We start from the raw sequence: 12,615 nt of genomic DNA on the forward strand, positions 1-12,615 counted from the left end.
AACATAATGTGGAAATTTCAAAATCAAAGAAAAACCATGATCGTTGTCAATAGACAATAAAAGAATAACACTATGTAAAAATTGTTACTAACACATAATATACCCTCAACTAACCCAGACCCCAGTACATTCACATCCTTCAAAACAAATATTTAACTATATCTCACAACACTTTAATACAAGAGTATAAGAGAGCAAAGAAAGTCAAATACAAACTTAAAGTGATTTTGACTTATGCATCTTGGAATGAAGAACTTGAATCATATATATAGTCTTGGACTTCCTCTTCTTTCACAAAACTAAGTGATGTGATACTTTAAAAAATTTGTTTTTTATATATAGTCTTGGACCCTCTCTTCATTTATAAAACTAAACAATGTTGGATTTTTTTCAACATGTATATTTTCAATCATTCTCAATACTAATTTCGTAAATGTATTACCTAAATGGAAATTTTGTTCACAAATTCTTTTATTTATAACTTTCTTCCAAACAATTCTAACTATTGTTTTGTCATAAAGAAGCACTCATGCCCTATTTTGTAGAAATGATAGTTGCTAGTTGTTTCAACAATTATCATAGACTTTGAGAAACATGACTTGCATCACACGCAATCCTTGACTGGTGAAAATCACATAAATTTTTAGAATAATATTGCTTGGACAAAGCATTCAAGATATTTCTCATATTATGCACAAACTCAACAAATACATAATATTATTTTGCAAACAAGAACTTCTAATAAGCATATAATCTAGATTATAGATTATTCAACTCTAAGCTTATGTTAGAAAAAGTGTGCACTACTATTAATACTACATCAACTACAATGACATAATTAAAACTAGTTATAAATTAATCACTCATCTCCTTTCATCCCCTTCAAGAATTTGTGCACTTGAAACATGGTAGGCCTGTTTGCTGGATTATCAGAGAGACAAACACAAGCAATCTGCAGCATTTGAAGCATCATCTGCTTCGAATCAGCGTCGAGAACTGTTGGATCAAGAACAACAGCAGCCTGACCCTTCTTGATCTTCTGACCAACCCATCCAACCAAGTTTCCGCCTTCAATCTCTTTGAAATCTGGTCCCGTCGGTTCTTTTCCAGTCACCAGTTCAAGCAAAATGACACCGAAACTGTAGACATCGCCTCTTGTTGTTGATCTTCCACTCTGTCCGTACTCCGGTGGAATGTAGCCGAATGTTCCAGCAATATCCGTAGAGATATGAGTTTCACAAGCACTGATCAATCTTGCAAGTCCAAAGTCGGCGACTTTTGGCTCAAAATCCTCGTTTAGTAAAATGTTGCTGGCTTTCACATCCCTATGAATGATGTGAGGTATGAAACCGTGATGAAGAAAAGCCAGTCCTTTTGCCGCGCCGGTTGCAATTTTGTAACGTTTGTTCCAATCGAGGATCTCGAGCCCCCCGGTCCTATTCCTCAACCAAAGGTCTAAGCTTCCATTTACCATGTATTCATAAACAAGGAGTTTTTCCTCACACATTGAGCAATATCCAAGCAATGAAACTAGGTTTTGATGCTTTACCTTTCCTAAGGTTTCCATTTCCGCCATGAACTCGCGATGACCTTGCGTTTTAGCTTCACTAAGCTTCTTCACGGCAACTGTTCTTCCATTTGATAAAGTAGCTCTATACACAGTTCCGAAACCTCCGTCTCCGATTATGTTTGTCTTGCTGAAATTATCGGTAGCTTTGAGGATATCAACCAAAGTTAATTTCAAAAGAGGCTGCTCAAACATTGCCACGTTGATACTCAAAGGTTCCTTTGATTTGCTACTGCTCAAGAAGTAAAGATTTTGATCCAAATAACTATTCAGTTTGGTATCGTCGAGTTCCTCGGGATCGTGTTGCTTTCTGCTAATCCATCTATGCAGAACAAAAGCAAAGATCAAGGTTATTAATATAACCGTAATGGCGATTCCACCAAGCCTCCATGCATTAAACAATGCATATCTACTGATGCTTTTGACCTCACAATTTGTACCCAACATCTGGCCACAAAGGTTTATGTTTCCCACAAATCGAACCCTTGAAAGGTTTTGGCAAATACCAGTTCTTGGAATAGGCCCTTCCAATCTGTTTTGCGACAAATCTAGGTAATTCAAATTAACTAGGCTGCATAGCTTCTCTGGAATCTTTCCAGATAAATGATTATCCGAAACATCAAAATACTCGAGTTGCATTAGATTCCCAAGGTCTGAAGGAATCTCACCGGTCAACTGATTCTGATGAAGATCTAAATTCGTCAAATATGAAAGATTTCCCAAAGACCACGGCAAGTTTCCGTCAAAGCAATTGTGGCTTAAATTCATTGTCTCGATCCTCCATGTCATGGAGTTTGAGAAAAGCTCCCCCACTTGGCCTGAAAGCCTGTTATTCTGCACGTAAAGACCGACAAGGCTTTGCACGCCTGACATAATTGATGGAAGTTCGCCGCTGAGCACGTTATAGCTCAAATCCAAGTGAGTTAACTCCTTCATGTTCCCAAAACTAATTGGAATTGAACCAAACAACATATTTCCTGTCAAATTCAGCTTCACCAAACCAGTTAACTTTCCGAAACTACCAGGAATGGTACCTGAGAGTTGATTATGTCCCAAATACAAACCTTGGAGTGTGACAGCATCTCCAAGCTCTGCTGGAATGGAACCTGACAACAAGTTTCCAGACAAATCCAAAGTTGTTAGATTCGTCAAACGCGAGAGTGATCTCGGAATGCTCCCGGAAAGCATGTTGTTGCTAAGCAATAGATCCACAACTACTACACAGCTTCCCAATTCATCAGGTATGGTGCCAGACAATCTATTGTGAGAGAGATCAAACACACCAAGGTGTTGAACAAAGCTCAAATCAGGAACCGTAAGTTGTCGAAAATACAAGGATTCCTTCGAAGGAATAGACCCTGAAAGATTATTGTGAGAAAGTACTAAGCACTGTAATTCACTTAGTTCCACCAATTTGTCCGGAATAGGGCCATTGAGTTGATTGTTTCCAAGGTCCAATGTAGTGAGTGAAACGCAATCACCAAGCTCAATCGGAATGTTTCCTTCAAGCATGTTTCCATTCAAATTAAAAACCGAAAGACTTTGAAGACTTCCGATTTCCTTCGGAATGGTACCTTTGAGACGGTTATTGCTAAGAACAAGCCTTTGTAGAATTACAGCACTCCCAATCTCCACAGGAAGTGAACCCTCCAAGTGGTTATTTGCGGCGGAAAACTCCATCAGAGTTGATAAATTCCACAAACTAGAAGGAATATTTCCACTGAAATTGTTGTTGTCCAAGTCCAACACCATCAAAGGAAGCTCGGAAAGGTACTTCGGAATAGAACCAACAATCTGATTGTTCATCAAAACCAACTGAGTAAGGTTCTTACAATTAACAAAAGCCTTCTCAATTGTTCCACTAAGATAGTTATCATCAAGATCAATCTCCAAAAGTGAAGCAGCATTACAAAGCTCCTCAGGTATATGACCGGTCAACAAGTTGCTACTCAAACTGAGATGCTCCATCACAGAACAATTCCCAAGCTCCGGCGGAATCACACCCGAAAATCGATTTGCCGAAAGCAAAAGAGAATCAACATTAGTCCATTTTCCAAGCCAAGAAGGCAAAGGTCCATGGAGAAGATTCTTTTCAGCTGAGAAAGTTCTTATAGGAAGCGCAGAAAGCTCTTGAGGTAGTGAACCAGAAAGTGAGTTGAAAGAAAGCATCACAGAAGTTAAATTTGAACAGTTTCCAAGCTCTGATGGAACTGACCCATTAAGCTCAGAAAAGACAAGGTTCAAAATTTTCAGATTTTTCAACTTCCCAATAAACTTTGGGATTGAACATTTCAAAGGGTTATAAGAAAGGTCAAGTTTAGTCAACGCTTTCAGGTTCTCCATTTCTTCAGGTAATGGGCCTTCGATCAAGCAAGAAGGTGAATACAAAATTTCAAGCTTCGAAAGCTTTCCAATCTCCTTAGGCAATGTACCAGACAACTTGTTTATCCCAACGTAAAGTGCAGTGAGATTCTTCCAGTTTCCGATTTCCGACGGAAGTTCGCCGGAAAACGAGTTGTTCGAAATATCAACAGAAATCAAAGAGAGTGTTCCGGTTAAAAGAGTTAACGGAAGAGAACCTGATAGAATGTTGTTACTAAGGTCCAGAAACTGAAGCTTGGTCAAGTTCCCGAAACTCTCCGGTATTTCTCCGTCTAGTGCATTTCCGGAGAGGTCAAGCGTGTGTAGCTTCGTTAACCGCCCAAACTCCGGTGGAATATTCCCGGTGAACGAGTTAGAACCGAGTCTAAGAGTCTTCAGTTGTAACAACCGACCAACCTCACCGGGGATTTCGCCGGAAAACTGATTATCTTCAAGGTTGATGACAGTAAGAAAAGATAGAGACGAAATAGACAAAGAGAGATTGCCTTTAAGGTAATGAGAAGGAAGAGAGAGCGAGGTGACTCGTCCGAGTTGACACGTGACACCAACCCAGTTACAGTGAGGAGTTGCAGAGTGCCATGAAGAAAGAAAGTTCGAGTTTTGAAGAGACTCTTTAAAAGAAAGCAGCGAAAGCTTTTCTGGGTTTTGTTCATGTTTATCTTCAACTGCGTAACAGAACTGGAACACCACAAGGTACGAGAGAACAATAATCTTAAAAGAAAAAGCCATGGAAGAGTGAAAACGAGGAAATGAGAGTTGTTATTCCTAAGGTATTATTATTATTTGGTAGTTGAACATGCAAAAAATGCCATTGAAGAGAAATGAAGAAAAGTGGTGTAGTGAAATAGTAGTAGAAGAAGCATGAAAATTGAAAACCATTGTTAATGTTGTTGGTGGTGGTGTTATGAAATATGAAAAGAAGAGAGAGAAAGGTTGTACAGTGAAGTAGTGCTAAAAGAAGAAGGACGTGTCAGAAGGAAGCACGCATCGCACGTGATTTCAACCTTCATAACGGCAAATAAATCCTTTCTCTCATAGACACGCCTTATACACTTTTTTCTTTTTAGAAAATACCCTATATTAAATGTTTTTTTAGACAAAGAAGGCTATGTATTAATGACTAATGTCATACGGGTCAAAAAGAAAAGAGACTAATGTTATATCAAAAGAGAAACTATTTTTTTAATAAAAAATAATTTAAAAAGAGAAACTATTTTACCAAAAAATAAGAAGAGGTTAATCGTTAATGCAGTGTTAATGAAACGAAGTATTACCCTTACCTCCGATCAAAATATTTTATACATCCTTCAATAATTCTCTTTATACATCCTCAAAAATATCTTTATTTTATATAAATTTAAAGTTATATGAATAATAGAAAAAATTAATATTTTTGTTGTATTATTTTTATTAAGTTTAAGTATTACAGTATTAGTTGATTTTTCAGTATTTTGTTTTTATAATTAAACTGTGGTTAATGTACAAAAAATTTAAATGACTCTAATAATATTAATACTTCTTATATCATTATATGTGCACAAATTTGAAAATATATTAAATATTGTATGAAAATGTTAAGTATTGAATATTTTACAAATATATTATTTATTATTCATTATCCCATAAAAGTATTTCATTTATACTTTTTAATTAATTCAAAATAATTATTTCTTTATAATATAAATTAATTTTTTTATTATTATACACTTTCATTCAATTTAAGTATCTCATTAATAATCAGATTCTCTTGAAGAAAAATTATATTGTTTATTATAATTCTCTTTGGCTCAATGGATTCGTCTTTGCAATTGCATTAAAGGATATCAAGTTTATACCAACAACAAAAATTATCTCATTTTCTATAATTAATAAGGGTGTTTCGTACTACAACAACATGAGTAAGTGAGAGATTGAGGTTGACCACTACGCCGAAGCTTGTGGTACGGTAGGTATGAACTTCGATGATCAGAGGAAGTATCTGTAAAATTAGCACTCTAATACTCATGTTAGTATTTGAGAGAGGTGGAACAATTGTCAGTATGAATGAGAAGAATATTTAGGTGTAACTCAGAGTCGCGCTTAGGAAAGATGGTTAGAACCATTTCTGATTAAACCGGACTAAAGTTTGAATGAGGGTAAGATGTGATTGAGAATTGAGATATAGGTGGAAGTCGTGCTCCTATATGATGTCCAGAAGTGAGTGTCAACTTGTTCTTCACCGAATGTGTTGCATTATAATTAACAAGTGCAATATTATTTTATCCACAAAGATTGGTTGTGTTTTAAAGACTATTCAACAATATTTATGATTCTAAACAAAAGATTGTTCATAGTTGTTTAGTTACGAAAAATAAAATGACAGAAAATAAATTGAGATTTTGGTTTTGACAGTGAGAAAACTTGTTGAGTTAGATTTCATCATCCTTATCTTCATGTATAACCATTTGTCCATAATATGTTCTTCTACTCAACAATTAATACACTCACATATTTCTCTCATCGCAGCTCATCTCTGACATCAATGACGTGATATCAGTTGTATTACCTAAAAAATAATATCTCAATTCTATTAACCAATACAACAACATTACATTTAAACAGTGAATACATATATGACTTATTAGTATATGTGTGGATATTAAACCTAAATGTATCTCTATGCATTAGCATCCAATAGATGGAGACGTGGATCTGGTAATGATCGTCACCTCTCAAATGTCATACCATGACAACATATTTTATATAGCTAACTCAAAACAAGCATTAAGAACGAAGAATCGATCTCTCGAGCAGCGCTTTAACCTTTAATTTCCCTCACATATTCTCATGTTGAGACCAACGTGAACCTACTACATTTATGTACTACCTTGAATCCACTAAAACTCCCTTTAAACTGAACCTGACACCCCTATTTATAGTATTAACAAAGGTAGGCTCGTCAGACGCACCACTCATCTTCCCCTAGTGCCTCTACTTTCTTTCTTGATAATCAATGACAACTCACCCTGCAACTAGCCCTAGCTTGGTAAGTGCATCGCTTATCTTCGACTAACACACAAACTCTTCCTTCACTGATAAGTAAATTAACTTTGAAATCTTCTCTCGCTTGTGCTCGACTATTGCATCCATTGACCTGGCCTAGCAAGCCTTACTTGTATGGATTAGTCTCTGGCAAGGTTTTTGCATGTTGCTTTGTGGTTTTTCAGTCTCTTTCACTTGTTTTTGGTTAATGTGCAAGTAAAAAGAGCAAACATGTGTTTTATCACTTTTCGTTGATAATTTGGGGGTTCTTATATTGATTACTTAAAAAATAAGTTAATAAATGCCTGTGTATTTTACATAATTTTGGTACTTATCAACTCTCCCCAACTTATGTTTTTTTCCTTAAACAAAATTCATTCAAATAATTTAGAAATTTTTAAATGCATGTTTCATGAGATGTTAAATGACTAGGTCAAGAAATTTAAAAAAAAATATTTTATCACATTATATTCTTTTTAATGCAAGTTCATGACAAACGTCATAAACATCCACAATCCATGGCATAAAGATAAACTACTTGCTTGACTAAAGTATGGTTTTAAAACATGAATATATCAACAGTTAATTATTTGTCATAATCATGGTCTCACTATAAGTATGTCTTAATGGTCAGTGTTTGCCTCATAATTTGGATAACGCACACACTATAGAAATATTTTACATTTCATATAAGTAACATCACAAGATACATTATTAGTCATAGATCATTAAGGTCTTTCTTTATGTTGTAACGTGGTCGGGCTTACAAAATATTAGTTTTTATTTGGATTCAAAAATTCTAAAGATAAAATAGCACAATTTTATTGGTAAATCATTATTTTTTTCAAAAAGTCTCATTCTTTGATTCCACTCTTTACAATCATTTTTATTTTGGTGATTTTCTTTTGTATGCTTTGACATTTGATTTCTTTTTCCTTATTTTTTCTCCCAAGCATATTTTCTTTTACTTTCTTTTTACCATTACTAATTGGTTTTCTTTTTCACACATTTCCTTTTCTCCCCAACTTTATTTTTGAAATACCTTACATTTTCAAGTGCTCATGTATCCTTAAGAAAAAATGGTGAACATTGTTTTCTTTAATTGGCTAAGGGTTATGATGTTGAAAGAAAAAAATTATTTTAAGCTCAAAGGGGTTGTCAAATGATCACACCCTTAATAGGTAAGCTTTTTGGTCAAGTAGTTTTCACTCAAATCAAACAATACCTTAATCATATCCATGACTTCAAATATATCAGGTAATAGAAAGCCGGATGAAAACCTACATAGTTAACATGCATATCCACTCTCAATATTTATATAAAACATGAGGTTGCACATACCTCACTTTAGTAGGCTTATGAATCTAGACTTAGATTAACATGTTTTTACTAGACAGTATTAAAATCAAACTTTCTCTAAGCAACTAATTCATAACCATGCTATAATTCACAGATAGTAAAACCATTAATCATGAATGAAACATTTAAAAGAATAAAATATGTTTCATATCATTTGTTTTTAACCTTTTTCCTTAACATGGATATTATGATTCTAATGCATTTTGATTTTCAATTCATCAACTAATTCATCTACATGATAACCTCTTAACATAATTTTTTTTTAAAAATCAAATTGAACAAGTATTATTCATGAAAATAATTTAAATTTCACATGTATAGATTTTGATCATACTTACATTTCATCCCTCTACAGAAAATATTTGCATGTCCTCAAGCATCAAACAAGGATTGGATTTTGAAAAGATATATCTCTTAGCCCAAGAATCCCCGATCAACCTATAATTGCAGCAAAATGTGTTAGGCACAGTCAGGGCTCGCCCAACGAGCCTTTTGCTACAGCTCATTGTACCTATTTTTCTTGTTTAATTTTAATATCCAAACATATCATAATTCAATGGGAAATGTTTTTAACATCAAAATACTCAAATGTTATTGGAAATTTGGGTGTGCTCATGTACTTTGTACAAAATGACCGACACACTCAAGTTCATTGTGTGTGGTAATTATTAGTAACATACTACATAAAAACAAAAAAATGTTTGTATTGTTCCTACCTCTACCACATGCATCATCATTCATATGTTCTAGTGTCACTCCTTTTTGATATTATGTCCTATTTTTAGGACATTAAAGTTCACAAACAAATTCTTCTTGGGCTGGCATATGATCAAAGGGAGAGTTCGGGTATTGGATTCTTAGCTCTAATCTACTCATGGATTCTTGTAAAAACAAAAAATGAAGCAAACATCTATATTATGAATCACAAAAACTCCACTCATGAGTAAAATAGGTTTATAAGTTACGATTCATATCATCCAAACTCAAAGGCTCATGTTGGTTTTGTTGTGGTGCTGAAGATGAAATGGTTGAACGACTTTGTCTCCTAATGTTTCTTGCCATACAATAACGTTGAAAAAATTTGTCATCCATTTTTTATCTATGTAGCGATAGTAGTAGTCAGGTACGTGTACTTCAAAAATTCTGCAAAATCCAGTAATCAATCCAAGAAAGTTTAAAGGAGGTTCTGAAATCAGGTGTACAATTTCCTAAATTATATCTGATATGACTTTGGATATATTTATCTTCTGCTTAGTCATAATGTACCAGATGAGTTGGGCTGATTTGAGGGTTGTTGAGGAGGTGTTCTATTTAGGGGTGATGTTGGGCAAAATAAAGGTCAACCACATTTGAGATTTTATGTGAGGTTGATTCTTTTAAATTATATAGATCATTCAGTTATCCTATTTCATATGTTTATTGTGACTTCCCTTAAGAATGGGTCTGCCTCATTTGGGTTCTACATGAAAGTGTCTTTTAGGTACTTATGAATGATCTCCTTATCATATAGAATATGTCTTCCACTAACTCAAAATACTCTTGATATCATGGTATCATCATCAGAAGGTTTGGCATTAGCGTAATTATTTTTGATGATATCAAGATTAATTTCTTCAGGCAGGTACGCCAAGACATTCCATCCTCAGTTATCATGTTCTAGTACAAAACATAAAAACTTTATTAGGTCTTCCAACTGCACCTTGATTTGAATAATTAATTGTATATCTCTCAGATGGTTGTACATCTTCTCATAAGTAAGGCTTTTGAACTTGTTACGATCACATGATACTTATGATGATTCAATGTTAAATTCTCTTTTTCTCTTGATGATTGATTTCTCCGGAGCCATTTTCAAGAGTCATTAAACAAAATATATTTTGACAATTGTGTTAGACTTATTAATGAAATCAAACATATCGCTCCCAGGACCTATACACTCAGTTTTTGGCATGTTCGAGGTGAAAGTTTTGTCATAAAAAGTGTTATTTGTCATAGTGTTGGTTGTTCTTATATGAAAAATTTGGGTGGTCTCGCCACTCTTATTTATAGGTATTAGAATGAAGACTATTTCGTTGATTATTATTCACAAATTTAACATTGTCTTGGATGGATTCGTCAGTGAGAACCATTTGACAATCACTAGCAGTGTACTCGTTTATTCCGAATATCTCACAATAGATAGTAGTGGGGGCAACAGAAGCAAGGAGGATAGGTGAAACAGATGCAGAAGGCGTGATGCTCAGACTATTAATTTTTTGGTTGAGAGCATCCATCTTTGCATTCATATGGTTAAACATACTCATTTCATAAAGTCTACGAGTTTTAGGGATAGATTTAACGGTGACTTGTTGCACACTTCCCCATGAGTTGTGATATTTAGCATATCTTCTATTAAATTATATGCCACATCTTCGGGGCTATTCATGATGGTTCCGCCAGAATCTGCATCTAAGATAATCCTTATGGAGTAAAGGAGACCCTTATAGAAGGTATGAATAACCATCCATTTTTCAAGCAAGTAGAATGGGCACAATCTCAATGAGTCTTTAACGCTCTCGTACGTCTAACAAAGATTCCCCATATTCCTGTATAAAATTGTTAATCTCATTTTTACTTGTTTTATTTTTCTTGGCGAAACATATCGCACAAGAATGGCAACTTTTAATCGAGCCCAAGAGGTTATTGAATTGGTAGGCAATGATTGAAGCCAAGCCCGCACACGGACTTTTAACGAGAAAGGTAATAACCTGAGGCGGATGGAGTTTTGGTCAATTCCATTAGCCTTTATAATACCATAATTATCAACAAAGAGAGATATATGTAGGTTCGGGCTTTCTGAAGGCAGCCCTGAAAATTGGTCATGTTGGACCATACCTATCAAAAATGGTTTGAGTTCAAAATTATTCGCAGCTATCGGCAGGTGTACAATATTGTAGTGCATTTCCTCTTCAGTAGGAATCATATAATCCTTAAGAGGCTTAGTGTCAATTATTGGTTGATCTATCTCTTGCTGTCTTAGATTTCGTCGTTTCTCACGTAAGAAATGCTCGATTTCGTTTATAGGATCGACAAATTCCTCAGCAAAGAGAGTTCTTCACATACAAAGGCATGTAAGACCCCAATTTTGGGCCCTAAGATCCCTCATGGCCCATATCATATCATATCATGACCTCAAGGATCATTGCATACCCTAGCTGTCCTCCTAGTGGGTAGATTGCCTTGTGGGTTGCTTCTTGATCACCAAGCATACTTTGCATTTGTATATCTTTGCTTTCATATGTTTATCATTCAAAAAGTACAAAAATATTGTCAGTCTAACCTTGTTGATTGCAGATGAAGCAATTAGGTCAAAGACAGTCAACAGTCAGTCAAGGCAATGGATGGTGGCCATTCTTGCAGAATTTGGGCACCATGATCAATAATCAAAAGTTCATACATCTTGGGACATCATTTGAAAACAGGTTCTCAAGGAATTAGGGTTTGGAATTCATCAGAAGTGGTCCAGTCATTCAAAACCCTAGAAAAGTCAAACTTGGTCAACAGTTGATTTAATCAATGATTTGATGGATAGAATTGATTTGAAGGAGTTCATTCATGCTTGTATAAGCCTCATCTATCATGTCAAACCTCATCATGGAAGAAAATCAAGCCAATCAGAAAATTTTCCAGAAATAGAAAGTGGACCTGTAATTTCAACTGCCAAAAATGGAAACTTCTTGATCCTCAACTTACATCATGATACAAGCTCCAAATGAATTTATGCCCAACATGAAAGTTGAAGATCTTGTCTTCCCATTTTCAAAAAGTCCAAGAACTCTCAAATCCCATGTATGGTTGTCAAGATAGGATCAATTCATTTTCATCAATTTTTGAACTTCAACGAGCCATATCTCTCAAACCATAAGGCCAAATTTGGTGGGGTTTTTTCCTACAAACCACATTTTTCATCCTCTTTCCAAAAATATAAATTTCATGACCTAAAACCTTACCATTCAAAATGGCATTTTTGGATCTTTTCATTTAAATTCAAAGTTTGACCAAACTTTGACTTTTTGATTTATGGACTTTTTCTTGATTTTGCCAATTGGGAAATGTTTCATATCCTATTTGTGATTTGCTCCAAGCCTAAAGTCATCATCATATCACCATTATGCTATCATTTGGACCAAAATGCAAAAAACTTGAAAGTTGGCAATTGGCTTCAAACAAGTGAAAGCAAGTACAGCAGTCAAAGGCAACAACAAACAGCACAAACATGGTCTGCTAGCAGCCTGATTGCAGGCCCA

At 34.8% G+C, this 12,615-nt stretch overlaps 1 protein-coding gene across 1 annotated transcript; it reads right to left on the bottom strand.

Moving 5' to 3' along the window:
* Positions 1 to 670: 670 nt before the first annotated feature.
* On the bottom strand, positions 671 to 4,931 carry LOC127093073 (leucine-rich repeat receptor protein kinase EMS1). The gene has a single exon (XM_051031972.1). The coding sequence runs from the start codon at positions 4,676 to 4,678 to the stop codon at positions 860 to 862; it is 3,819 nt and encodes a 1,272-aa protein (XP_050887929.1). The 5' UTR covers positions 4,679 to 4,931; the 3' UTR covers positions 671 to 859.
* Positions 4,932 to 12,615: the final 7,684 nt, after the last annotated feature.

Source organism: Lathyrus oleraceus, chromosome 6 (assembly GCF_024323335.1).
Source record: "Lathyrus oleraceus cultivar Zhongwan6 chromosome 6, CAAS_Psat_ZW6_1.0, whole genome shotgun sequence".
Lineage (NCBI taxonomy): Eukaryota > Viridiplantae > Streptophyta > Magnoliopsida > Fabales > Fabaceae > Lathyrus > Lathyrus oleraceus.